Raw genomic sequence first — 27301 nt, 5'->3', positions numbered from 1 at the left:
ACTTCCTGAGCACCACCTGGGTTGCCTAGGCCTTGACGAGGCCGTGGGGCACGATGCCAGGAGCCGGGTGCCCACGTTCCTGCTCTGCAAGATTGATGGGTAAACTCGGGGGGTCAGTTATGGAGGCATTATCTGGATATCAAGAAGACACGATTGTGTCGTTCTGGCCACTTCTGATGTTGCTTCGGGATGGAGAGACGTAGACCCAGAGAATTAAATCATGGGACATGGAAACCCAGGCGGTTACAAAGACCCCTCTGTACCCTCCCAAGTGGGATTTCTTGTTAAATTCTGTTAAAATTATACAAGATTCTGTTTCTGTGATTTTTGTAATCGTTGAAGCAGGCATCTATCAAATGTAGAAGTATGGCCCATAATAATGATGAGAATACCCTAGAACCTGTGCTCCCGGCTCCCCGTCCCATCTCGGCCTCTTATCCGTTCCACCCAGTTCTTTCTGTCAAACAGTAGGATTTTTCCTCTTCCTTTTTACTGTTTTTGTTCTTCTTTACGGTTGCTGGTAGCACGGGAGGAGGGAAGGAACGAAAACAGGGGTGGGTGTTGGAGGAAAGAGACAAGAAGTGAGTGGTAGGGCTGGCGTCAGAAAGAAGGAGGGCAGAACATGGCGGAGACCCTATTAGTCGGCTTTCCTGGGACTCTCGGGGGCGGGGAGGGTCTGCCCAGGCACAGGCTGCTCCCCTCCCGTTTCCACAGCATGTCACTGAACAGGAGGCATGCAGCCGAGAGGCTAAGGTCTTCCTAACCTCAGGGCCTTCACAGCAGTGAGGCTCCACTCCCAGGCACCCCCCAGCGAGCTCCACCCTGACCTTGGCCCCAGAGATATCACGTGAGCAGGAGTCCTCTTGAAAGTACTTTGCTGCTAGACTCCCAGCTGGGTATGTGCCCCGCTTCTTAGTGAGGTCCTCTTGACAAACCCAGCTTGTGATCTCCCACTGAAAAGGCCTTGTCTGAGGAGAAACCCAGTCAAGGGTCCTGGGTTTGGGACTTTGCCATCTTTCTCTTGGATAAACAGCTTTATTTCTATGCCTCATAAAGCATGTTTATCTCTTGGGGTTTTCCGCTGGAGTGTCTTGGGCGGTTAGGATGATCGCTGTGACAATGGCAATACTGAGAAGACCAGAGTAAAACAGTAACCCAAGTAGATCTCCTGATGGCCGTGGAAAACCAAAGTCTCTTGTCACTGGCTGATTTGATGTGAAATTCCCATCGCCTCACAGACCTCACTGGGAACACTATGCATTTGTAAAGATTCATTTCTTTCGATTCAACTCATATCTAAGTGATTAAATTTAGTTGGCTCCCATGGTTTAATCACGAAACACTCTGAAAGCCAACAGCCTCGAGATCTGTGGTCACTAAGACACAGACCACGTCCTCCTCATATTGGGAAGAAAGCAAAAATTGGCTGTTACCCTTTTCTGCTGTCTTGTCTCCTATATTTCTGGGTATCTTTGTAGAATGGACACTGGATTTGCAAATATTTGTAAGAAATAATTGAGGGCCCATAAAGATGTTGTCTACTTCCAGAGAGGATTTTATTCCCTTCTGCCAGCCTCCCGGCCACACATAAATCTGATTTCGGGCTTTGAGATGTTCTTACCAACCCTGATGAGCGAAAACCTGGCTTCAGCCTGTGCACGGGTGGCTTCCCTTCTAGCACCTTCTCACTTTTACATCCAACCCAAAGTGGGGTCCCAACCTTGGGGAGCCCTAGGGTCCAATATTCCCCCACACCCAAAGACATGGCAAAAAGACACAGTATGGCCTCTTAGACACACCTCTCTCATATCAGTCAGTGCCCCCCACCCCCGGAAAAAAGCAAGTGGGCTTACCTCTGTGAATTCCTTCTCTGCTCCTAAAGTCAGACCTGATCATTCTTTCTTTTCTTTTTTTTTTTTTTTTTTAAGATTTTTATTTATTTATTTGAGATAGAGCAAGAGAACAAAGCATGAGCTTGGAGAGGGGGACAGAGGGGGGAGGCAGAGACAGACTCCCCACTGAGCAGGGAGCCTGATGCAGGACTTGATTCCAGGACCCTCGGATTATGACCTGAACTGAAGGCAGACACTTAACTGACTGAGCCACCCAGGTGCCCCTCTTTACTATCTTTTAATGCTTTGAGGTGATGAAGACGATTGTTAATATCTTTTCCTCATTCTTTAAAAGCTGTCTTCAGTAGGACGATTGATCTGAATTCCCAGGTCCACAACTTAAGTCCAGAAGTAAAGCTGTATAACCCAGCAATTATAATAGAATTATCGTAGACAATTATAATAGAAATAACGAAGACTTAAGGGGTTTGCTGGATGCCAGGCTCTTGATGTACTTGATCTCATTTAATACACTAATAGCCTCTAAGTGTTATTATTTCCATTCAACTAATGAGGAAACAGGCTTAGAATGGACGGATGCCTTGGTCATGTTCTCACACGTGGTAGAGTCGGCTCTGACCTGAGTCTGGCTTCTGTTCTCAGTCCCTCCCCTCATCAGATCAAATCCTTTCCATGAGCTAAAGACCTATGACCTGTGTCAGAGCTCCCGTTCCTTTCCGTCGTGTTTTCCTTCTGACACTGAGGTAAACGGCGGAGTTTGTTTTGATTTCTTTTTGCAAAACTCCCCCGTACGTTTCTGGCTGGTGGTTAAGAAGAATGCAGATGCCCAAGTCACACGCAGACTCGAGCCTGGGGAAAAGGAAACCAGCTAGCAGCCCTTCTGGGCCTCCGAGTGGTTCACACCAACCAGTCGCGCAGGTGATCGTGCTTCCGTGGTTTCTGATTTCTTGATTTTATCTAAAATTCGCTCTGCTTTTTTTTGCCATCATCACTTGCCCAACCTTACCGTGCGTGGCTGAGAAGAGCCCGTTCCGCTCCTTCTCCCGGGGGTCCCACTCATCCTAGAGCTAACTCACCTAGACACCAGCTTTGTCCTACACGGGCAGGTCTGTCTCCTGTCCCGTCCAGTTCCACACCGTCTTGCGTAAGAAGAGCCTCGAGTTTTCCTTTAGTTCGTTAACGTATCCAGTCAGTGCATTCATCCAAGCCTTGCTACAGTCAAGGCACTGTGCGGGGCCCCTGCTCTGTATCTACAAATGAAGAAGAAACGGGCTCTGTCTCCGCCATGCCCAGAGAAGAAATGGGAGACACCGAAACAGACCACAAGTGATTAGTTCCCGTAGAGACGGATGCATCAGGTGCTTGGGGCGTTCCAAGGAGAGAGGTGTTCTGTCTGGAAAGTCCCCATGGGAGAGAGACACTCAGCCTGGCCTTGAAAGTTGAATAAAATGTGACTCTGAGGACAGGAGGAAGAGTATCTTGGACAGAGATACAGCGTGAGTGAAGGCATAGACGTGCGGCACACGGGGCATGGGTATAAAATGGTGGACTTCAGTCTTGCCAAGGAATGGAATTGCTAAAGAGCTTTCTGGGCCCTGCCCTCAGAGACTTTCAAGGGATTGAGGGAAGAGGGCAGAAACACATAGATGAAGGCAAGACGGGCCCCCTGAGGGCCAGAGACACGTTTAGTTTGGCCAGGACACTGTTTGAAATATTTGAGCCAATTCTGGAAATCAGATTTCACGTTAAAAAAATCCAGATTTCTGGCTTCTCCTGAAAATTTGAGAGACTTAGCAACACGGGGCATCTTTTCTCGGGGTGGCAGCTGGCTGGAGCTGGGGAAGGGCTGCTTTCCTTCGGGAGGTTGTGGGTTCTGTCTCCCTAGCATGAAATCCCAGCTTGTTTCTCCCTCCACCTCATCTGCTGGGCCCCGAAGGCATCCAAGACTCAGGCCCTCGCTGAGCTACAGGTTCAAGCCCGGGCCAAGGACTGGGGAGGTGTGAGTGGCCCGGCCCAAGGGCCTCTCTTCTAGCTCACTGGCTCACACGTGCTGGCTGCTGGGGGGGGTCCCCTGGCCCCCCACTGCCACCCTTCTTTAAAATTTTCAGCATGCATGGCTCTCGAAATTATGAGACATTGGAGGTATTTAAATCATCTCTAAAAGCAGCTCTTGGTGCCCAGGCTCTGACACCGAAAATGGTGAAAATCAAACACATCAGAGTGGGGGGATGGGGGAATGCGCATGCACATGTGCACACGTGTGTGTGTGTGTGTGTGTGTGTGTATTTGCTTGTTTTTAGACAAGCACATAATTAGAGCGCTAATGTAACCCCACTCTCTGGACTTTGGATGCCACCCCCCACCCCCGGGGAGATTTATTAAATGGACTTTTTCTTTCCTAAATGTCTACGTCTGGCCTTCTTCTCTTCTCAAGTGTCCACCTTCAGATTCTTTAGTTAGTTGACAAGAAGAGTATACTAACACCTGAGGACCAGTCAGATTCCTCACGGGGCAGAAGATCCCGTATCCGGAAAATGCACTTCCTCTGCCAGGGTCCTCAGGAAGGGGATTGCCTTAGCCCTTGGTCCTGAGAGCCCCAGGAATCCCCCTTTCTAGCCCCATTTGCATCAACTCTAATGAACTAAGAGGTCAATATGGGAGTTCCTTGTAACTATAAATAAATACACAGAAAAAAAAAAAAGGAAAACACAAAAGAAAAACCAAGGGAGGAAAAAAGGAAATGAAAAACCTGACTTTGTTTCACTGAGAAAATTAGATTTGAAATGCCCTCTGTGTAGCGATGCCATCGATGCCTCGTCTCGCAAACACCCAGGAGAATGCTTCCGAAATTTACATCCCCTTGGCTAGACCTTGGTGTTCCTCGGAGGCTGAGGTTCAGTAATTCCGGGACAGTAGAAAGGTTTTTGTGTACTGTGTCAGGCAGGAAGAAAAGGTCTTGTGACCGCAGAACTGGATACTCTGTAAGGTACAGAACAGTCAGCACTTTCCTCCGAGGAGAGAACACGCAATTGGCATGAAAGTCACCCAAGCGATGGGTTGAGGAGGAAAATGTCCAAAAGTAGAAGACTTCAGCTCCTCGTGCCTTCAGACGTTACAGAGTGGATCGCAGTCTGCCCTGGCTGTGTCCGACCAGAGGCAAAATGCTGGTCCCTTTTTAAATGCTGTTTGTGGACCGACGTGAATTAGATGGTACCATCGGGAATGCTGGAATTGGGGAGACTGTATTTTGTTGGCTTTTTCCCCCTGTGGTTTTCACCATCTGTTTCTTTTAACGCATAAACAAGGAAAATGACTGGCTTGGAATGCAAAGTTTTTAAAAACCAGATGACCACAGGCATCCTCCCAATGAGAAAGAGAGAGCGAGTTGAGGTTTTGTGACATTTGTCAGGAAGTGAGAAGTTAAATACCGGGAAGCACTAATGCCCCTGCCAGGGAAGGTTCCACAAAGGCAAGGAAGAGCTTTGTCGAGGACCCCGCCTTTCTGAGGTCTTGCCATATGTTTACATCTCACCAAGGACTATTTTCAGATACTGGCACCGCCCCCCTGTATCTCCCAGCACCCCCTTCCCATCTTTAAACTAAAGATGGAACCACTCAGCTGGCCTTCGGCATAACCAGCCTTGGTTCTCCATTAGCATTATTACCAACTCGGCAACCTTGGGCAGAATCCACTCTTAGAAGCTTTCAGACCGCACAAAAGCTGTGTTGTGTGCAGGTTCTATTATAAAGCCAAAATAGAGAGCTATAAATAGAGAGGCTGATGAGATACACTCAGAGAAGATCCTTCACTTCTCTCCTGGACAATAGTGAGTGAAAAAAAAAAAAATCATATAAGGGCACTAGGAACACAGCGCGTCTTTCTTGAGCAAAGGGCATGCTGCTTTTTAAAAGGACGATTTGCTAGGCCCAGTGCACTGTCCACTCTGCAAATGGTTCTGTATGCTACATACCAACAGAGTTTAAAGCCACAGATTCCTTTTCTTAAACCCGAGGCAGTGGAGAGATTTGATGGGATGGTGACTGCAGTTCTAATCTCCTTTACGTCCATGGCAAGAAGTAATGAGCCGCAGGCACTAGGGAGGGCATTGGTGCCTTTGGCTGTGTTCCATCCACTGCAGCAGAAGATGAACATGAGCATTTTTCACATAGTTTTGTAGGCAGCCTGACGCCAGAATTTTCACATTAGGGAAAGGATAAAAGATGACGACTTCTTAAGGAAGAGCCAGCTCTGCCTCATTTACAATGCCCATTCTCCTAAAAAACAAAACAAAACAAAAAGTAATGAGCAATACTACGGGGGGGCTATTAGTCATTCGGGGGGAACAGGGGTTCGGCAGACACAAGACACTGGTCATTTAGTAGCCCCCTGGAGGATTAAATACATTTCCATGTGAGTTTCAAATTAAATACATTTCCACTGAGTTTCACTTCAAGAGAGTTCTCTGCCTGTGCTTAGGACACAAAGAAGGATGGTAGACGGGAAAATGCGAGCCTGCTGGGTGAGGTTCCTTTTGTTGGCATTGCTTCCAGATGCCAGAGTTGTGATGAGTGTGTTCGACTTCCCACATCCCTTGGATGTAGGTACTGTCTGGGATGTCTGCTCCCCCGGTGGAAATGAGAAAATGATTCGAGACCTGAACTCTGTTCCCGGTGGCTCCCGACTCCGTCTGTCATTTGTTTCAAAGGTTGGATTGAAAGCTCCTGGAGGCTTCTGAGAGCGGCACTGCTGAGCTGTTGGCTTCATAAAAGTCCTCTAGTGACCTATGGAATTTGAGTTATAATAATAATAATGTCACATGAAGAGGCGTCCTGGGGAAGGCATGAGAGGAATTTTAAGTAGCTCAAGTCTCTATTTGCATTATTCGCTTTACAAATAGTTTCAGAGCCTTTAAAAAAAAAAAAGTGGTTTTTTTTTTTTTTTTCATTATGCTGTGGTTTGGGTGCTTTAAAGGGATGATCTAGGATCATAATTTAAAATTTCATAATTTAAAAATGGTTCTCCCTTAAGGTACATCCTGGGAATTGAAACTTGGCCCAACTTTGATATGGTTTTGTCATCAGGAGGGAGAGGAATGGAGCTATTTCAGGGATTTGTCCTTTACTGGGATTCAAGAGGGGATTTAAAAGTGTTGTGCTGTAAAAAAAAAAAAAAAAAAAAAAAAAAAAAAGTGTTGTGCCCTGACATCTCCTTGTCCCCTTCCTTCTCTCTCTTCCCTTCCATGTTTTTCTTTCTTTCTTCTTATGGGGGAGAGGTGACTGGGGAATGCCTGGTTAAGAGGCTGGGGCTTGGAATTTTACCAGTCTGTGTCTTCCTGCCCACAGGTGGTAACGCCCGTGAGGACGGGCCAGGGCTACGTGTACGAGTACCCAGCCAGATACCAAAAGGACATCTACGACATCCCTCCTTCCCACACCACGCAAGGGGTATGTACCAGCACCCGGGGTGGGGCAGGGGGAGCGTTCCTTCAGGGCTGCGAGCAAAGGGAAGTTCACTTCGTAGGCATGTTTCACTTGAAGCTAGCTCTACAGAAGCCATTTCCAGCAATGCTATTTAAATTACGTTTTCTGGATTTGCTTCATCAGGAAATCCTAGGCCTTTATCTGACAAAGCTTTTGTCACTTATCATTCTCGTTCAGGAAATGTAAAATTTTAAACTATAGTTTAAAGCGCAGACAGTGGGGCGCCTGGGTGGTTCTGTGAAGTGGCTGATTGTGATTCAGGTCATGATCTCAAGGTCCTGGGATCGAGCTGCGGGTCCTTGGGGCTCCCTGCTCTGCGGGGAGTCTGCTCTTCCCTGTCCCTCTCCCCTCCCCCCGCTACTCCGCTCATGCTCACTCTCTCTCTCTCTCACTCACTCTCTCTGCCTCAAATAACTAACTAAAATCTTTAAAAATAAATAAAGTCCAGACAGTGTAGATACTTCACATCAGGTCATTTTTATACTCAAATCTAAGTCGAAGAACATGAAATCTAAAAAGAATTCTACCAACCCCTTATGACACAGAGCAAGGGTATACATAACCTGGCAAATCAGTCCCTAGTGAAAGGCTTAGTAACGTAAGAAGTGACACGTATGCGACATTTCTGTTCTGGGTAACGCAAGTGTTTCTCTTCAGGTGTACGATATCCCTCCGTCATCAGTGAAAGGCCCCGTGTTTTCAGTTCCAGTCGGAGAGATAAAACCTCAAGGCGTCTATGACATCCCTCCTACCAAAGGGGTAAGTGAGCTACCACAGAGCAGCAAAAAAGGGGTGTGTGTGTGTGTGTGTGTGTGTGTGTGTGTGTGTGTTTATTGCAGTAATACAAGAAGGACAAACCAAAGGGGAAAAACTAGTCTTTGTGAGAGAGTGAACGGGAGGAAGGGAAGGCAATAGGCAAAGGCAATAAGCCTAAGGGTTCTGGGGGCACCTGGCTGGCTCAGTCAGGAGGCATTCGACGCTTGATCTCGAGGTCGTGAGTTCAAGTCCCCCATGGGGCCTAGAGATTACTTTTTTAAAAAAGGGAAAGGAAAGAAAAATCTCGAAGTCTAAGGGTTCCATAGTTAGGGCATTCCATTAAAAAAGAGGTAGTCGATAAGGAGAGCCAGTGAGAAGATAAAATAATTCAGTCTGGCAAGCAACGGACATATCTCGTATTTATGAGAAGTGCTACAGCATCCTCAGTCCATAGTTAGGGGTTGCTGTGTTTGACGTCCTCTCTTGTCCTCTGGGGCACGCCTTCCCCGAAGTAAAGTTATGCCTACTGTGCAGAGAAGGGAACTGTGTGTCAGAACATGGAAGCAACTATTCAGCGTGTCACAGCCAGGAGACCTCGGGTCTCCCGATGCCTCGTCCTGTGTGTGAAGGCACGGTCTACCTCCCTGCCTGGATCAGCCAAGGAAGGAGACCCAGGAGGTGGTCAAAAACTCAGGCCTGGGACCCAGGGAGGTCAACTCAGCCAGGAGGGGTCCACACACAGGCAGCGCTGAGGCCATGGGAAGGATGCTCCTGTCCAAGGATGAGGGAAGTGAGAGCAGAGCCGAGCCTTGGGAAACAGGGGCCGGAAGTGAGTGGAAGGTGGAAAGCCAGGAGCCAGCGATGAGGACTGAGAATTGTAGCCTCGTTCTTAGGTCCTTTTCAGCTTCTGCACGTTCGCATGAGCCAGCTGAAAAAATAATGGCTCTTTTTCCATTTGTTTTTCAGGTATATGCCATCCCACCCTCTGCTTGCCGAGATGAGGCGGGGCTTAGGGAAAAAGAGTATGATTTCCCCCCTCCAGTGAGACAAGCTGCGAGGCCGGACGTCAGACCCGAGGGCGTCTACGACATCCCCCCAACCAGCACCAAGCCGATGGGGAAGGACCTTCACGTAAAATACAGCTGTGATGGAGCCACGGACCTGGCGACACGGAGACCCCAAAACGTCTCGCTGAACCACCCGCCGTCACAACTGGGACAGTCCCTGGGCCCCCAGAACGACGCCTATGACGTCCCCCGAGGGGTTCAGTTCCTGGAGCCGCCGGCAGAAACCAGTGAGAAAGCAAACCCCGAAGAGAGAGACGGTGTTTACGACGTCCCTCTGCACAACGCCCCGGACGCCAAAGGCTGTCAGGACGTGGTGGATGGTATCAACCGGTTGTCCTTCTCCAGCACGGGCAGCACCAGGAGCAACATGTCCACATCTTCCACCACCTCCAAGGAGTCCTCCTTGTCGACCTCCCCGTCTCCGGACAAAAGGCTCTTGCTGGATCCGGACACGGCCATCGAGCGGTTGCACCGGCTCCAGCAGAGCCTGGAGATGGGTGTGTCCAGCCTCATGGCGCTGGTGACCACGGACTGGCGGTGTTACGGATACATGGAGCGCCACGTCAACGAGATCCGCGCCTCCGTGGACAGGGTGGAGGCGTCCGTGAGGGACTACCTCCACTTTGCCAAGGGAGCCGCCGCCAATGCGTCCTGCCTCCCCGAACTCCTCCTGCAGAACAAAATGAAGCGGGAGCTCCAGAGAGTGGAGGACTCCCACCAGATCCTGAGCCAGACCAGCCACGACTTGAACGAGTGCAGCTGGTCCCTGAACATTCTGGCCGTCAACAAGCCGCAGAACAAGTGGGACGACCTGGACCGCTTCGTGATGGTGGCGAAGACGGTGCCTGATGACGCCAAGCAGCTCACCACAACCATCAACACCAACGCAGAGGCCCTCTTCCGGCCGGGCCCCGGCGGCTCGCACGCCAAGAGCGGCTCCGAGAACATCACGAACTCCACGGAGTACCCGCACGCGGCGTCCCAGGTGCAGCTGCTGCTGCCTCCCGGGGACCACAAGGCCCAAGCCCTCACCAAGCCACTGCCCCCAAGCCTGGGCAAGGACCAGCCCCCTGACTGCAGCAGCAGTGACAGCTCTGAGAGGAGCTGGATGGACGATTACGACTACGTCCACCTGCAGGTAAGGAAAGCCGGCTCCTACGGCCGGTGCTCGCATTCAGGGAGCCTGGGGGGGACACGCGGACAGCCGGTGTGCTGGACGGCCCGGGGCGGGAACGTGGTTCACGGTTCACGAGCAGAATTCGTAGCTCACGTATGAAGGCAACAGCACTGGCCCGAGAGTGATCCACTGATCGAACCTCCCGGGGCTGTCATTTCTTCATTCGCAAAGTGAATGGAGCACGGGGTTGGGGTGATCCATTGATATGCCTCGGGCAAGCAGGAAGGGACTCCCCAAATAGGAACATGGTTCTCTCACATAATCACACCAGCTCAACCTCTGTTCGCATTTTTGATAGCGTTCTGCATGGTATTTTATTTGTAAAAGGAGGGAGGTATTTTTAAGGAAAAGAAAGAAAGAAAACTCCAGACTGGAGAAATTCTCAGAAATCCCTTCAGTTCTGTAATGTGTGTTTGTGTGTTTAATTAATTACTTAAGCCTCAGGCTTACCTTGAAGAACACTGGGCGTTTGTCAGTTGACCCAGAATGTCACCAGCACATGGGAAATAGGGCAGGCACAGTCTGCCTCCTACACATGAAAATTCCACCACATTGACCTGGGATCCCTTTCACTGCGGGGAATTCAAACTTTTAACCAAGATCCATTATTTAGAATTTGCTATCTCCTTCAGCCATTCCTTTCATCTGACTGAGAGGGATGGGTCATCCTGAGGACTGTTGAACTAACTACAGTTCCCTTGCACACAGGAGACTGGGGAAGGGAGAGAGCCGAGCCCTGCCTCCCACCCCGCACCCCCACTGCTAAGGAAAGGGGCGGGATAGAGTAGACGGGGGCATTCACCATTCCCGTAGTGCGTCGTTCAGCTCTGAATACTGGGAAATGCTAATTTGGTGTAGAGTTGTAGATGATCCAAAGAAACCAGCAGTGCGGTGTAGACCCCATTTAGACCTGCGTTAGATTTATGGGTTTGCATATAATCTGTTAGAGAAGAACCCTGAGAAATAGTACTGGGTGAGGAGGTTTGCAGGGGAGTGTGGGTATCCCAAAATGGGAAAGTGGAGTGGAGATGGTGGCACCCCCCCCCCCATGAAAACGGATTTTAGTTTTCAGTCCTGCCCTACACAGGGACACTGGAAGTCTGGCAGGGAGTGCGCGCTCCCTGTCTGGCATTCACAGGGCCTAACAGGGCCTCCTAGGGCCAAGGCAATGGAAAACTAAAGGGTGTTTACACATTTGTCAATGAAAGTGTTAGCACAAGTGAATCACAGGGGTGATGTAATGTTTTCTTTATGTTGAAAAATAACAGGGGAAGGAGGAGTTTGAGAGGCAACAGAAAGAGCTGCTGGAAAAAGAAAATATCATCAAACAGAACAAGTTGCAGCTGGAGCATCATCAGGTAAGTCAGCCAGGACAGGACCTACCTGGGATTGAGGATTTCCCGCTTCATAAGGGAGGTAGCCCTTCAGAAGGTCATCATTTTGGTCCTTCCAGCATTCTTGGGCGCAAATAAGCTCCAAGGCTCAGGGTGCCGGAGTGGCTCAATCGATTAAGCGTCCGACTCTTGGTTTTGTCTCAGGTCAGGATCTCAGGGTCGTGAGATGGAGCCCCATGTCGGTTCCGTGGCTCTGCGCTCAGTGTGGAGTCTGCTTGGGATTCTCTCTCCCTCTCCCTCTGCTCCTCCCTGCGTGCTCGCTCTCTCTCTCTCTCTCTCAAATAAATAAATCTTTAAAAAAAAAAAAAAGCTCTGGGGTACCTGGGTGGCTCAGTCGGTTGAGTGTCCGACTCTTGATTTCAGCTCGGGTCATGATCTCAGGGTCATGGGATCAAGCCCTGAGTTCCATCTGGCTTCATGCTCAATGGGGAGTCTGCTTCTCTCTCTCTCTCCTCTCCACCTCCCTACTGCCCCTCCCCCCCACTCTCTCTCTCAAATAAATAAATCTTTAAAAAATCGTAATAAGAAGCAGCAGCTCCAAAGCTTATAATAGGGAATAAGAACAAAGAGAATGTTTATAGCTTTAGTAATCCAGCTGGTGTACCTAGTTTATGTCTAAATAGCCATTTTTCCAGGCTACTTCTGTACACCTAACATGTTAGGACTTTTTGGGTTAAGGCTGTTGGTCTCAGAAGCAAGGCCCAGTCAAGCTAGACCAAGTAAACAGGTTTTATAACAAAACCATAGTAGGGGAATGTAGGAAGAGAAAACGCAGATACAGCCAATGAGCCTGATCGCAGATAAGTCTGATGAGAGCTCAGACTGTAAATTCTCTCTCCTTGGGCTTTCTTTTCTCTAAATCTGTTTCCTTCTCCTCTATTATCTGACAGTTTCCTCTACTTGTCTACTCATTTGGCTCCTACTGAACTTCACAGAACCCATACATGGCCACTCAGACTCCTTCCCACAGATGGCTTTTCAATTCACCTCAGCATCTTTAGCTAATAGTTCCCTACTGTGGTTCATCAAATTACTAAAACAAAACAAAACAGAGAGAGAAAGAGAGAGAGTCTGATTGGGCCATCTCTATCTATCTATCTCCTACAACACAAGTGTATGGCTTGGCTGTTCTTGGTCCAATCTAAAAGAATGAGGGCAGAATCAAATGTGTTCAAGATATATCCAAGCCCTCAAACAAGGGATCTGGGCCAGGCAGGTTCACTCAAAAGCTGGGCATGAGCGGGGCTGATAATGATGAGTCTTGCTGGTAAGGGGCATAAAAATAAAGAGTAACGGATTGAGGACTTACATGCCTTTTAAGCTGAAATGAAATGTCACATAGAGACATGAACTGTCATGTTGCCTCAGGAAACCAGAGTTCCTTTTTTTAAAAAATGATATTTTATTATTTTTTTAGAGAGAGAGAGCACAAGAGTCGGGGGGTGCAGCAGAGGGAGAAGGAGAGAGAGAATCTCAAGCAGACTCCACACTGAGTGTGGAGCCCGATGAGGGACTCCATCTGACAACCTGAGATCATGACCTAAGCTGAAATCAAGAATTGGTTGCTTAATTGACTGAGTCACCCATGCGCCCCAGGAAACCAGAATTCTAGTCCTTGCTTTCTGACCGGCCAACTCTATGACCTTAGGCAAGTCATTTAACCTCCATGAACTTCAGTTGCTTCTGTATAAAATGAGAAAATTCCCCCATCTCTCTAGTAAGACGATATATTTATGAACACATTTGCAAAAGCATAAGCGAGATACTGTCAAACATTGCCCTGGATCCGTTTATGTCTGCTTTGGCATTTGGCCAAGGAGGCCTGCAGGGCTTTAGGGAACTTGTTGAAACCATAGTAATTTCTAAGAAGAAAGCAGATTCTCTCGAAAAAGTTAGCTCACGGTGCATTTCTTGGAGGCGAAGCTGGATGAGGTTAGCCCTACTCTGACTGAACTCTGTCTCAGAGCAGAAGATCACAGAGTCCTAAGCTCAGGTCACAGGTAGTCCTTACCTGCAAAAGAAGGGTTTTCCTGAGATTTGGTGGAATAGTATGAGATTATAACTACAGTTTAAATAATACACCAGCCGGGAGCAGTAAGGAAAGAAGGAAGTTAACACTCCTTGAGTCTGACTATGTGCGAGTTTCTTTTCTTTCAACAGCTCTGGGTGGCTGAGTGCTCTGATGAACAATTAGCATTCACATTCCCTTAGAGATTCTGCACATGTATTTATAGCTGTTAGTCTCTCCTGCGGTGCTGCCTAACATTTACAAATCTTGACTGCAAGAGTAGGAGAAACAGAAAGGGGTCATGGATGGTCAGTTACCTAAGAGTCTGGAAGGGACAGAGTCAAGGCTTTCCCAGGGGAGGAGCCAACTGTCAGCGATTTACTTGATAAGGAGATCCCTTCATTTGATTATCCCTCGCCTCCACTCAGTGTTCAATAAACATTTATATAGAGATGACGATATACCAAAAACCACTCTAAGCACTCGGTAAATGTTAACTCATGGAACTTTAATAAAGGTGCAGGTGACCGCTGAGTATAACAGCTAGCTGCCTTCCAGCCTTAGGGCAGAAGAGACCAATATCCAACCGCAGTGGCCGGAGCTGGGGGATTCCTTAGCGATCCTCTTTTTCAACCTACACATTTTACGGTTTAGGAAAGCAAAGCCTCCCATCTAGGGAGCACTAACCACTGTCCTTGAACCCCAAGCCCCGGTTAACTTCCAAGATGGCGCGCACTGCCTTCCCCTTCACGAACTCTGCTTTTCTCTCCCTTGCAGCTAAGTCAGTTCCAGTTGCTGGAACAAGAAATCACCAAGCCCGTGGAGAACGACATCTCCAAGTGGAAGCCTTCTCAGAGCCTCCCGACCACAAACAGCAGCGTGGGCGCTCAGGATCGGCAGCTGCTCTGCTTCTACTACGACCAGTGCGAGACCCATTACATCTCCCTCCTCAACGCCATCGACGCCCTGTTCAGCTGCGTCAGCTCGGCGCAGCCGCCGCGCATCTTCGTGGCCCACAGCAAGTTTGTCATCCTGAGCGCACACAAACTTGTGTTCATTGGGGACACGCTGACAAGGCAGGTTGCTGCCCAAGACATTCGCAACAAAGTGATGAACTCCAGCAACCAGCTCTGTGAGCAGCTCAAGGCGATCGTGATGGCCACCAAGATGGCGGCCCTCCATTACCCCAGCACCACGGCCCTGCAGGAGATGGTGCACCAAGTGACAGACCTGTCCCGGAACGCCCAGCTCTTCAAGCGTTCTTTGCTGGAGATGGCCACCTTCTGAGAGGAGAAGGACGGAAAGGGGGACTGAGTGCGCTTCTAACGAAAACTGGAAATGCTATCTGGTTTTTTGTAAATGTTATCTATTTTTGTAGATAATTTTATATGGAAATGAAATATTTTAACATTTTATGGGTTAGACAACATTCAGAAATTCAGGGAGCTAGAGGGGGATTTTTTTTTCCCCTGTGTGGTTCTTACGTAAACACAGAAGCATCTAAGGCCTAAACTTTACAGAAACTGGTTCACGTGAGTGTGTATGCCTGTGTATTCATGTTCGTTTGTAGATGTTTGTCCAATACATTCCATTAGAAAACATGAATGAAGAAGCACCTTAGTAAGCACGTCCTAATGCTGCATTTTTTTCCTTCTTATTTTCTTTATTTTAGAAAACATACCAGCTAGGTGTAATATTGCTCTACATATACTAGTGATTATTCTGAGCCTGTCATGTCCAAGTGTGGGAAGCACAGTATACGTGAAAGTGTTCACCTTCCAATAACGAGGCATGGCATGACTTGTTCTTGTTTGGACACTTCTTTCAAAATTGACCATCTTTGGCCCATTGTGGCAAAATGCCTCACTTCTGATTGAAAACACCCTTTTAAAAATGAGAGAAGATTCAGGAAGTAGACGTTAACCCAAGCACCCCTATTTTAGAAGTATGTGGAGGCCAAATCCCTGGTTAGGGCTGGGTTGTTTGAACACAGGACATCACGATAAAAAGAAAGCAAATGTTTTCCCCGGGGCTTTTTGATCATCCATATTTATGAGTGACTTGGCCGTGAAGTTTTCCAAAGGGTGTTTTTAGATTTGCAAAAAACGAATTATTTGCAGCAGGAATTCATAAAGATGCATCAGACTACAACTGTCCACAAAAAAGAAGGGATGGTTCCACCTGCCAATTATAAGTAGAGGCTCTTCTGACTCTCAACTCTTAGGTGCTACTACCTCCATTACCTGAGAAAAACTGACCTGTTCCTGAGTCACTTAAAGGTTAGAGCCACCAGGCTATACCCTATTCTAAGGGAATTCGTTATTTGATCTTGCAACCTCCTTAAAACATGCAGCTGCTGATCCAACACTCAGCACATCCAGTCTCTACATTTCTGTTTGGCCTTGATCCTGTGTATACAGCCCACCACCGTCTTCCAGCCCATCACAGCACCCATTCCGTGGTCTGTCCCTTTACACCTGCTGGTGTTGGCACAGTAAAGACACCCATGAGCCATCTGACTGGCCTTGGGGCAAATGAGATACTTCCTACCTAGTAGGTAAATGTATTCACATATTAACAAGTCAGTAAGCATGTTATCCACAGGCCTTCAAGTCCGGTTCTTATTTAATGGTTCTAAACTAGACCATTTGAAAACATTTTTATTTGCCATGTATGCCTTGACTTAATTAAGCTTACTTGTTTTAAACAACCAAATCATTGGAACAGGAAAGGATTTAAGAGAGAAGAATGTGTGATCTAAGTGTGAGGGAAAAAATCAGCAAAACATCACAGAAGGTGCTTTTCAAAAAAAAACCGTATCATAGTTCTCCAAGCTCTGTTCTGTCCAGAGATGATTTAAAGTTGTATCGTTTCATGACGAGTAAGCGTGTGGGGAGAAAGGAGACTGCTAAAAACCAATTCAGTAGGAGTTGAAAGGTGCCCCCATAGAGTTTGTGTATAGTGTGTTTCTTAGGAGATGACAGACTTGTTTTAAGCTAAGTGGTGACCTTTCACGTTTTTAAAACCAAAATTTCAATCTGTATTACTCTCTCCCCCATCTTGTATGTAAAGGCTATTTTTTAAATCATTAAATTTTTCGATCTCAATTTCTGCAGGCACTGGGTTTTCTTTTCCTTTCTCTTGTCTTTGTCTCAGAATTGCCTGTTGGCATATTTGGGCACTCCTAATAGAGGAAGTTAAATTATGGTTATTGTATCGGTAGTATAGGTCTGGATTTTTTAGAAAAATTGAGAGTTGTTTATTTTTTCATTTTGTATCACTTCAGAGTGTATTTACCTTTGAAGAAAATTCTGGGTTCTGTGAACATTGCGAAACCCAAATATCTGGAACAAGGCTTAGCTTCACCAGAAATCTTATACATTTAAGCGATGGGTAGAATGATTTCTACTATCACAATATGGATGTTGCCATTCATGAGGTTTTAGAGTCAAAGAGAATGACTTAATTCATTTTGGAATAGACATAAAAAAGAAACAGTTGAAACTATTTGAAGCAAATTCGAGATTCATAACCACATAAATTACTTTTAATGCTTAGCCTACTCTTTCACACAAGTATCTTTTTTTTTTTTTGCTTTTTTTTTTTAATTTTATTTATTTATTTGACAGAGAGAGAGAGAGATCACAAGTAGGCAGATAGAGAGGGGGGAAGCAGGCTCCCCACCGAGCAGAGAGCCCAATGCGGGGCTTGATCCCAGGAACCTGAGATCATGAACCAAGCTGAAGGCAGAGGCTTAACCCACTGAGCCACCCAGGTGCCCCTCACACAGGTATCTTACTGAGATTTACGGCTAAGGTATTTGAATATACCTTGTATTATTTTGCCCACATCTGTAAGTGTGAATTGATTTTCAAGAAAAGTGTCAAGGCACTTCATTGGGGAATAGAAGTCTTTTGAAAAAATGGTTCTGGAACAACTAGATCTCTCCATGGGGAAAAAATGAGTATGTACCTTACACCCTACACAAAAATGAAATGGGTCATAGACTTTAATGATTCTAGAAGAAATCATTAGAGAAGATCTTTCGAGATCTCAGGTAGACAAATGTTCCTTAGATAGAAAAATAAATAAGAAAGAAACCATAGAAGAAAAAAATTTATAAATTGGACTTCATAAAAATTAAACTTCTGGCTCTTCTAAGGAGACTGTTAAAAATATAAAAAGGCAACCCACAAGCCGGGAGAAAATATTTGCACCACATACATCAGCCAAGAACATTTATCAGAATGAGGAGACAAAGACAGTTCTTTAAATGGGCAAAAAATATGAAAAGAAACCTCACTAAAGAAGACATATGAATGGGCAATAGGTAAATGAAATATAAACACACCAAATAAAGTCACTGAAACAAAAAGGCAAGCCGTATGAACTTGATGGACAAGAGAGCTATGGTACAATGCTTTGGAAAATAGATGGGCAGTTCCTTAAAATATTAAATCTATGCCTACCATACCGCCTAGGAATTCCTCTCCTAAGTATTTACTCAAGAAATAGAAACATATGTACAAAGACTTGAAGAAGAATGTTCATAGCAGCTATTTATAACAGCCAAAAGCTAGAAACAACCCAAATGCTCATCTGTGTGAATGAATAAAACCACTGTGGTACATCCACACAATGGAATACTACATAGAAACAAAAAGGAACAACAACAACAAAAGAAATTGAAACAAAACCAACACGAATGAATTTCAAAATCATTACAATATGTGAAAGAAACCAGACAGAGCAGAATACACACGGTGTGTTTCCACTTACACAAAATTCTAAAAATGCAAACTATGGTGCCAGGAAGCAGATCTGTGGTGTCCTGCAAAGAGGAGGGAGAGGGAGGGATTACAAAGGAGCTCAGGGAACCACTTGGGAATGATGAAAATGCCCATTTTCTTGATTGTGGTGATGGCTTCTCAGGTATACACATGTCAAAACTCATCAGATTGGGGGCACCTGGCTGGCTCAGTGGGTTAAAGCCTCTGCCTTCGGCTCAGGTCATGATCTCAGGGTCCTGGGATCGAGCCCCGCATCGGGCTCTCTGCTCAGTGGGGAGCCTGCTTCCCTTCCTCTCTCTCTGCCTACTTGTGATCTCTGTCAGCAAATAAATAAAATCTTAAAAAAAAAAAAAACGCATCAGATTGTACACTTGAAATATATACAGTTTATTCTTCTGTTAATTATGACTTCTTTTTTTAAGTAAGTAGTCTAACCACTCCAATTAGAAGTCAGAGATTCTCAGGCTGGATTTTTTTTTTTTTTTAAGCAAGACTACACAATATATTATTTTTTAAAAGTTTTTTATTTATTTATTTGACACAGAGAGCGAGAGCAACAAGCAGGAGGAATAGCAGGCAGAGGGAGAGGGAGAAGCAGGCTCCCCACTGAGCAGGGAGCCCGACATGTGAGGCTCTATCCCAGGACCCTGGGATCATGACCTGACACAAAGGCAGACACTTTACAGACTGAGCCACTCAGGTGCCCCTAAACTATATACTACTTAAAAGACACCTATATTAAATAAAAATACACAAATTAGTTTTAAAAAGCAAAGGGATAGAAAGAGAAATATCATATACATTGTGATTTTAAAAAGAAAAAGCTGGAGTGGCTACATTGGCAGACAAAGTAGAATTGAGTACAGGGAGGGACAAAGGAGGGCATTTCATGATAAAATAGTCAACTCATTAAAAAAGTTGAATATTACTAACTGTGTACATATCTAGTCACAAAGTTTCAAAATATATGAAGCAAAAATTGATATAACTGAAAGGAGAAAGGGAAAATCTGTAATTATAGGTGGAGATTTAGATACTCCTGTCTCAGTATTTAATAGGACAAGTAAGCAAATACCAGTAATAATTGGTCATAACCCAGCGATTTCAATCATAGGTATTTACCCAAAATAAATTAAAATCTACATGTCCACTTAAAAAAAAAAACTGTTTTATTCATCATAGTCCCAATGAAGACAATCCAATGGCATCAACAGGTGAGTAGATAAATAAATTGTGGTCTAGTCATACAATGGAATAATATTCAGCAATAAAAAGGAGTGAATGGCAGTAACTTCTCTGACATCAGCCATAGCAACATTTTTCTAGTTATGTCTCTCCTGAGGCAAGGGAAACAAAAGCAAAAATAAACTATTGGGGGGCACCTGGACGGCTCAGTGGGTTAAAGCCTCTGCCTTCGGCTCAGGTCATAATCCTAGATCCCGGGATCGAGCCCTGCATCGGGCTCTCTGCTCGGCAGGGAGCCTGCTTCCCCCTCTCTCTCTGCCTGCCTCTCTGCCTACTTGTGATCTCTGTCAAATGAATAAATATAATCTTTAAAAAAAATTAAAAAATTAAAAAATAAACTATTGGGACTGCATTAAAAAAAAAAGGAGGAAAAAAAAACCACTTCTGCACAGCAAAGGAAACAATCAACAAAACAAAAAGGCCAACCTGCGGAATGAGAGAAGATATTTGCAGATGACATATCCAATAAAGGGTTAGTATCCAAAATATGTAAAGACTATATACAACTCAATACCAAAAAAACAAATAATACAGTTTAAAAATGGGCAGAAGACAGCTACAGACATTTCTCCAAAGAGATATAGATGGCCAACAGACACATGAAAATATGCTCAACATCACTAATCATCAGGGAAATGCATATCAAAACCACAATGAGGTATAACCTCACACCTGTCAGAATGACTAAAATCAAAAATGTAAGAAACAACAGGTGCTGGTGAGGACATGGAGAAAAAGGAACCCTCATGGGACACCTGGACGGTACAGTCGGTTGGACATCGGGCTTTTGGTTTCAGCTCAGGTGATGATCTCATGATAATGAGATTGTGCCCCAGGTCAGGCTGTGAGCTCAGCAAGGAGTCTGTTAAAGTTTCTCTCTCCATCTCCTTCTGCCCCCCTCCCTGCTCACTCTGTCTCTCTGTCTCTCTCTCTCTCTCTAGTGAATAAATAAATCTTTTAAAATTTTTTAAATTTAAAAAAGAAGAACCCTTGTTCTTCTTGGTGGGAATGCATTCCCTTGGTGGGAATGCAAACTGGTGCAGCCAATGGAAAACAGTATGGAGTTTCCTCAGAAAATTAAAAATGGAACTACATTATGATCCAGTAATCACACTATTCCAAAAGAATACAGACAACACTAATTCAAAAAGATATATGCACCCTTACATTTAATGCAGCATTACTTACAATAGTCAAATTATGGAAGCAGCACAAGTGTCTACTGATAGATGAATCAATGGAGAAGCGTGGTATATACATGTGTGTGTGTATATACACAATAGAACATTGTTCAGCCTTAAGAAAGAATGAAATCTTGCCATTTGCAACAACATGAATGGAGCTAGAGAGTATATTGCTAAGTGAAGTAAGTCAGAGAAAGACAAATACCATATGACTTCACTCATACGTGGAATTTAAGAAACAAACAAACAAACAAACAAGAAAAAAAGAGATAAACCAAGAAACAAACTCTTAACTATAGAAGACAAACCGATGGGGGGGGGGAGGCTGCAGAGTGTGAATTAAGTAAAGGGGATTAAGGGTACACTTATCAAGATGAGCACTGAGTCAGGTATAGAATTGTTGAATCATATTGAACACCTGAAACTAACATAACACTGTATGTTAAAAACAAAAAATGAAAAAACAAAACAAAACAGGCAACCAAAACAAAAAAATTAATAAAAAGGAGTGAGCTAATTAAACACTAACAGGATGAATGGATCAACCTTAGAAATATTTTGAGGAGAAAAAGCCACCCAAATAAAGAGTAAATATAAGAAGCTCTAGAAAACACAAAGCCAATTTATAGTAACAAAAATCAAATCAATGATTTCCTGAAATCAAGAGTAGGAGTTGGGAATAATCTGGAAAATGTGCAAAGGAACTTTCTGGTGTGATCGGTATATTTTATTTCAGTGCTGTGTATTTATACTGGAAATTCTTTGCCATGTGCACTGTCCAATGCAGTATACAATAGTCACAGGCAGCTTTTGAGCATTTGAAAGGTGACTAGTACAACCAAGGAACAGTTTTTAATTTCAGTTAATTTTATTTTTTTTAAAGATTTATTTATTTATTTGTCAGAGAGAGAGAGAGAGGAGCGAGAGTGAGCACAAGCAGACAGAGTGGCAGGCAGAGGGAGAAGCAGGCTCCCTGCCGAGCAAGGAGCCCGATGTGGGACTCGATCCCAGGACGCTGGGATCATGACCTGAGCCGAAAGCAGCTGCTTAACCAACTGAGCCACCCAGGTGTCCCAATTTCAGTTAATTTTAAATAGCCACATGGGATGGGGCGCCTGAGTGGCGCTCAGTAGGTTAAGCATCTTGTCTGCCTTCAGCTCAGGTCATGATCTCAGGGTCTTGGGATTAAGCCCCGAGTCGGGCTCCCTGCTCAGTGAGGTCTGCCTGTCTCCCTCTCCCTCTGCTCCACCCCCACTTGTGTGCTCTCTCTCTCTCATAAATAGATAAATCTTTAAATAGCCACATGTGGTTAGTGGCTTAAATCTTTAAATAGCCACATGTGGTTAGTGGCTACCATATTGGAAAAATATTTTATCTACACCTTGAATCTTAGGACAATTACGCAAATGCCGGTATTTGTCAAAATTATAATATACATGCAAAATGGGTACGCATTATTGTAGGTAAGTCATAGCTTCATAAAGTGGATTTTAAAAAGAGCTAAAGCAGGAGTACCTCAGTGGCTCAGTTGGTTAAGTGTCTGCCTTTGGTTCAGGTCATGATCCTGAAGTCCTGGGTTTATTAAGCCCTGTGCCTGGCTCCCTGCTCAGCTGGGAGTCTGCTTCTCCCTCTACTCCTCGCCACCCAACCCTCACCTGTGTTCTCTCTCTCTCTTTCTGAAATAAACAAAAATCTTAGGAAAAAAAAAAAAAAAAGGTAAAGCATTTCCCAACTAACTCTAGTGTTCCGTTTTTTTCAAACCAATATTACCCGTAATTCACAGAAACACAGGAAGGCCCACAAAAATAAGGTCAAGTCAGAAAGTTCAGCCGTTAGTGTCAACCCTGGGGCTAGCTCAAGAGCCATCAGGAAGACAGAGGCACTTTCCTACTCCCTTAGTCAGTAAAAGTCATAAACCGCATCTACATTCTTTATAGTTTTTGAGGAAATACGACAAAAGAACTGTTGCCATTCGCCAGAGGACATGAAAAACAAGGATTCATTTATTCATTGGACATTTCCTGCCCGGCCACCAGGGCCAGTGGGATGGGCTGTCTGTGCCATCAAGGCAAAAGCAAGAGGTCCCAGCCCAAGGAGCCTCCCGGATCTCCCAGCCTCCCAGCCAGGGTCTCTACCTGCTCAGCAAATGTGTGAGGCTCCAGCAGGGCAGGAAAGCAAGGGAAGAACCTGCTCTCTGCTTTTCTTTGTTGGAAACCAAAAGTAAACATGCCTTTTCAACAATTTAAGGCAGATTGAATTGGGCAAAAGCCCAACGGAAGGTCAATCCTGTATGAGGAGCTTTAAAATAAAAGTCACTTCTGAGATGGGAACCAAGAAAGGGATAGAAAAATAAGATGCATATAGATAGAAAGAGAAATATAGTGCAAGACAGACTGTCTGGCCTATCCAGGGATTTAATGTAAGAAGAGGTGCTTAACACAGGGGAAGCCATCTTGAAAAGGCCGCCATCTTGATTACAGACAAACGCCAGCTCTGTTCTGAAACCAGCTCTCTGCAGTGTGGAAGGGAGTGAGGAGGGAGCTTGAGGATCCAGAAAACTCAGTTAGGAAGCTCTTGTATCAGTTCTAGCAGAAAGAGCAAAGGTATCCTGGACTAAAAAGGAGCCAGAATGAGACAGATTCCAGGTGCACAGGAGAGGAACCAATGTGATTGATGCATTACACATGGCGCCCAATGGAGAGGGAGTGGGGCTGAGGGTTTCTGGTTGGCGCATCAGACAGACGTGGGCCCCTACCGAGCTAGGAAGCACCCAAGTTCTCCACATCTCCACAGAAGCAGCCTGGGGAGAGCATTCTCCCAGCCTAGCACTGAACCCAAGACGGGGCAAAGAAAAAGAGGGTGCTGTGCGAGCAACGCTTTCCAAGAAACGCCAAACCGTATCAGGAGAAGACTCCGGGAAGCCCATCTCCTTTCCTCCCAGCTCCTGAACGTGTAGGCACATGCTAATTTTGTGGCTGAAAACCAGAAAAGAAAAAACAACCTTGAGAGGGTTTTAATGAGCATACGGGGGAGAAACCTTCAAAAAGGGGCAACGGGAAAAAATGTAGCACACTGACTTTTATCTTGGGGTTTTCTGTTACCAGTCCCTAAAACAAATTCCTCTGCAGCCTGGAGGGAAGAAAGAGCCCAAACCTCACAACACGATTTAAGCCCTCTCCTAACAACTATAATTAAGAAAACTGAGTTAACAGAAAAGGCACCCTCATTTGCCTCCTCGCGGACAATTTTCCAGGGAGACAAGAGTCAGCAAGGAATGATGTTAAATGAAAACATACCCCTAATTTTCTCTGGCCTGCCCAGCCGTTAGGATACCATCAGACACCAGACACGATCTCTCCCTCCCCCCGGGCAGCTACCATGAAAAAGCAGTTTATGAGTCTCCCTTTATGACCCAGGGAGCATAATAGAGGTTTTTCAGATCAGCCTGAGTCCTTTGTGATTGAAATCCCTTTTAAAGAAGTTACAGTCTCCAAGGACAATGCTTGTGAGTGGGACATTTTAAACACTGCAAAGAGAAGCAACGGAGTCCAGAGTCTTGCACAATGTTGAAATACCAAGACAAAGAACTGGTGTGGGTGTATTTTTAGGGGGATGTAAAAATGTAAATGGACAACTTAGTTAAGGTTGTCCTCCTCCCCCTGCCCCCCCACCCTGGGGCAATTATTTCCACCTATCTGTCTAGACATCCAATCAACACTAGGGAAAAAAAAGGCAAGATTTGACAAAAGAAGGTTTTAGTTGAATAATGGGTCCCCCAATCCTGTTTGCAAAAGGAAAATCAACAAGCAAGAAAACAAAAGGTCTGCAAAGAACATTCAGAAGAGGGCCTGTGGGGGCCTGTTGTGCGGAGGAAAGCGTTCTAGAGAAAAGTTATCTGGTCCGGTTGCTCAAAAGGGGGACTGGGCTTTTATGTTTACACTTCCCAGGCGGCTGCTCTTACTAGAAACTCTCTCCCCCTGCCAGCCTCCTTTATCTCCCTGCCACTGCTCATGGCCTATGCTCATTCACTCCAGGTAACTGTGTCTTTATCTGGGCACTGCCTTGGAGGGCTCTGGAGCTTTTCATTTGTGCCCAGCATTTTGCTGATCTGAAGCCAAGTTCACTGGGGAGCCCTCAGGGTAGCCTCACACAGCACCCCCTTGTGGTTTGTTGGGGAAACAAAAGCCGTAGGAGGACAATGGGGTTTCTCTAGCAGGTTCTGCCACTAACACGCCTTTGAAATACAGACGCTAACGCAGACCTCGCTCGATGTGGTGAACACAAGCTTTTAACCTAATCCTGGAGGGCTCTGCAAACACTGTTATTTCTCTGTCCGCACATCGCCCTGCTCTATTGTATATTTCAGATCTAGGGCATCTTGGGTTCTTCTCTTCCATCTCAGGGCCTGGGTCACAAGGATTTCAATCCATGTGTGCCCACTGGCTAACTCGCCAAATGAATGACTCCACTCCCCGACTGCCCCCTACCAGAGCCGCACTGGAGAAGCCCTTTGAAACAACAGGACTCTTAAAGATAACAAATAAAAAGTGAAATCCCTCCGAAGGGATTTTCCCTCATTGCCTTTAGTGCCATCTTGTAGTGGCGTGGTGGTGGCTGGAGGGCTGTGATGTCTCTCCCTGAGGTGGGATTTCATGCTTCATAGCTCCAAGACACTCCCTTGCTTGCAAGGTTGGTGTAATGAGATCAAGTCCTCTGTCCCCATATTTAGAATCCGTGGCTTTGGATAACTGTGTTGTTAAGTCACCCTCTGTGCTCTCTGAATGGGACTTGGCACTCCTGTTTCTTCCCTATCCTGGTACTCAGACCTTGATACCTCACAGCGCTCACAGACCTTTCAACCAGGCGGCCTATAGGTAAAAATCAGTTACAGAGAAAACTGACAGAAGCCTTATGGACGGACGAAGAGCTCTGTTACCAGTAAGCACAGTATAGGCCGATCTATTCATGTGGAAGCCTCAGGAATGCTTTGTTTCTCCTGAGGAACTGATCAGCCTTTTGTCATGGGAGTGGGATTTTTGTAACCAGCTGATCACATTCTCCTTTCCACCTTTCTTACGAAGAAGTTCGGAGACAAATTTGATACCCAGTGTCAGTAACTTTTTAGTGACCTACAGCTTGAGGGTTTCTGGGCTCTAACTTTTCCCTTTGCCCAATCTTTTTTTTTTTTTTTTTAACCAAAACCATTCCCCAGCCTCTCTTTTTAGCCTACTATCTTAACTATCATATGTATTCATGGGAAATATTTTGACTGTGTGAGATCTCAGATGCTCATGGGCTCCGCTTCTCATTCTGCAGAGTCAAGATGCTCTCCAGGAGGATGGGCTGGGCCAGTCCTACTGGGCTCACAGCCAACCTGCCCGCTGCCAGGGTCCCGGGGTGGGACAAGTTCTCCCGGCTCTTCCTGACACCCTAAATCAATCTTTCACTGCAACTGCTCCCAGGCTGGGATGCAAAAGCAATCCAGATTTCCACTTCCGCTGCTGGCCGTCTTCCCTCCAGGACCCAAAGCCTTTTCCTGAAATCCGGTGTCCAACATTACGGGTAAGAATCCCATTCCTTGTTCTTTCAGGAGGCATCTCAGCCCCTTTATGATTTCACTGATGCAAGCTTGATTCACCAGCGCCCAGAAACACTGAAGTCCCAAAGCTCTACCTGCGAGCAGTGTCTCAGCCCTAAAAAAATGCCCTGGGACACCTACCTGAAAGCTTCATAACAAAAGATGTGCAAACTTTCCAGCTGCAGGTGAAGGGAGCACGTATCCACGCTCTGGTCACAGTCCCACGGAGGGAAGAACTATATTCTACCTTTTTTTTTTTTTTACTATTTTATTTATTTATTTGACAGAGAGAGAGATCACAAGGAGCCAGAGAGGCAGGCAGAGAGAGAGGAGGTAGCAGGCTCCCTGCAGAGCAGAGAGCCTGATGCGGGACTCGATCCCAGGACCCTGAGATCATGACCTGAGCCAAAGGCAGAGGCTTAAACCCACTGAGCCACCCAGACGACCAGAACTTCATTCTACCTTTACACACATACACTTCCCCCCAGTGACTGGTGCTTCCCAGTGGCAGAGAAACATCCTTCAGTCTCCCCACAGACCACTTATTAGCTGCAATGGAAAAATAGTAATTATATGGTCGAGAACTCAGACAACCACTGGACGGAGCCGGGCGATCAAAACACTACCAGGGACGCGCAGACGGACACCGTGTGTCTCCAGGGATGAGATCCTGAGACAGTCACAACATCACCTCTGTGAGACCGAATCTCCTTGCCTAATCACAGTGAAACATCAAACACAGATGAAGAACGCTCGTTTTGTTTTTCA

At 45.8% G+C, this 27301-nt stretch overlaps 1 protein-coding gene across 1 annotated transcript in view; it reads left to right on the top strand.

Annotated features, from left to right (window-relative positions):
* Positions 1-16836, top strand: part of NEDD9 (neural precursor cell expressed, developmentally down-regulated 9) — a 48423-nt gene extending 31587 nt beyond the window's left edge. The window contains exons 3-7 of the mRNA XM_080807208.1: positions 7197-7298; positions 7992-8093; positions 9057-10295; positions 11603-11692; positions 14514-16836. Coding sequence (XP_080663334.1) covers positions 7197-7298; positions 7992-8093; positions 9057-10295; positions 11603-11692; positions 14514-15023 — 2043 coding nt within the window. The 3' untranslated portion in view covers positions 15024-16836. The remainder of the gene's footprint in view (positions 1-7196; positions 7299-7991; positions 8094-9056; positions 10296-11602; positions 11693-14513) is intronic.
* The last annotated feature ends 10465 nt before the right edge of the window (positions 16837-27301 follow it).

Source organism: Martes martes (genome assembly GCF_963455335.1).
Source record: "Martes martes genome assembly, chromosome: 6".
Taxonomy (NCBI): Eukaryota; Metazoa; Chordata; class Mammalia; order Carnivora; family Mustelidae; genus Martes; species Martes martes.
This window is presented reverse-complemented; position numbering and strand designations above follow the sequence as displayed.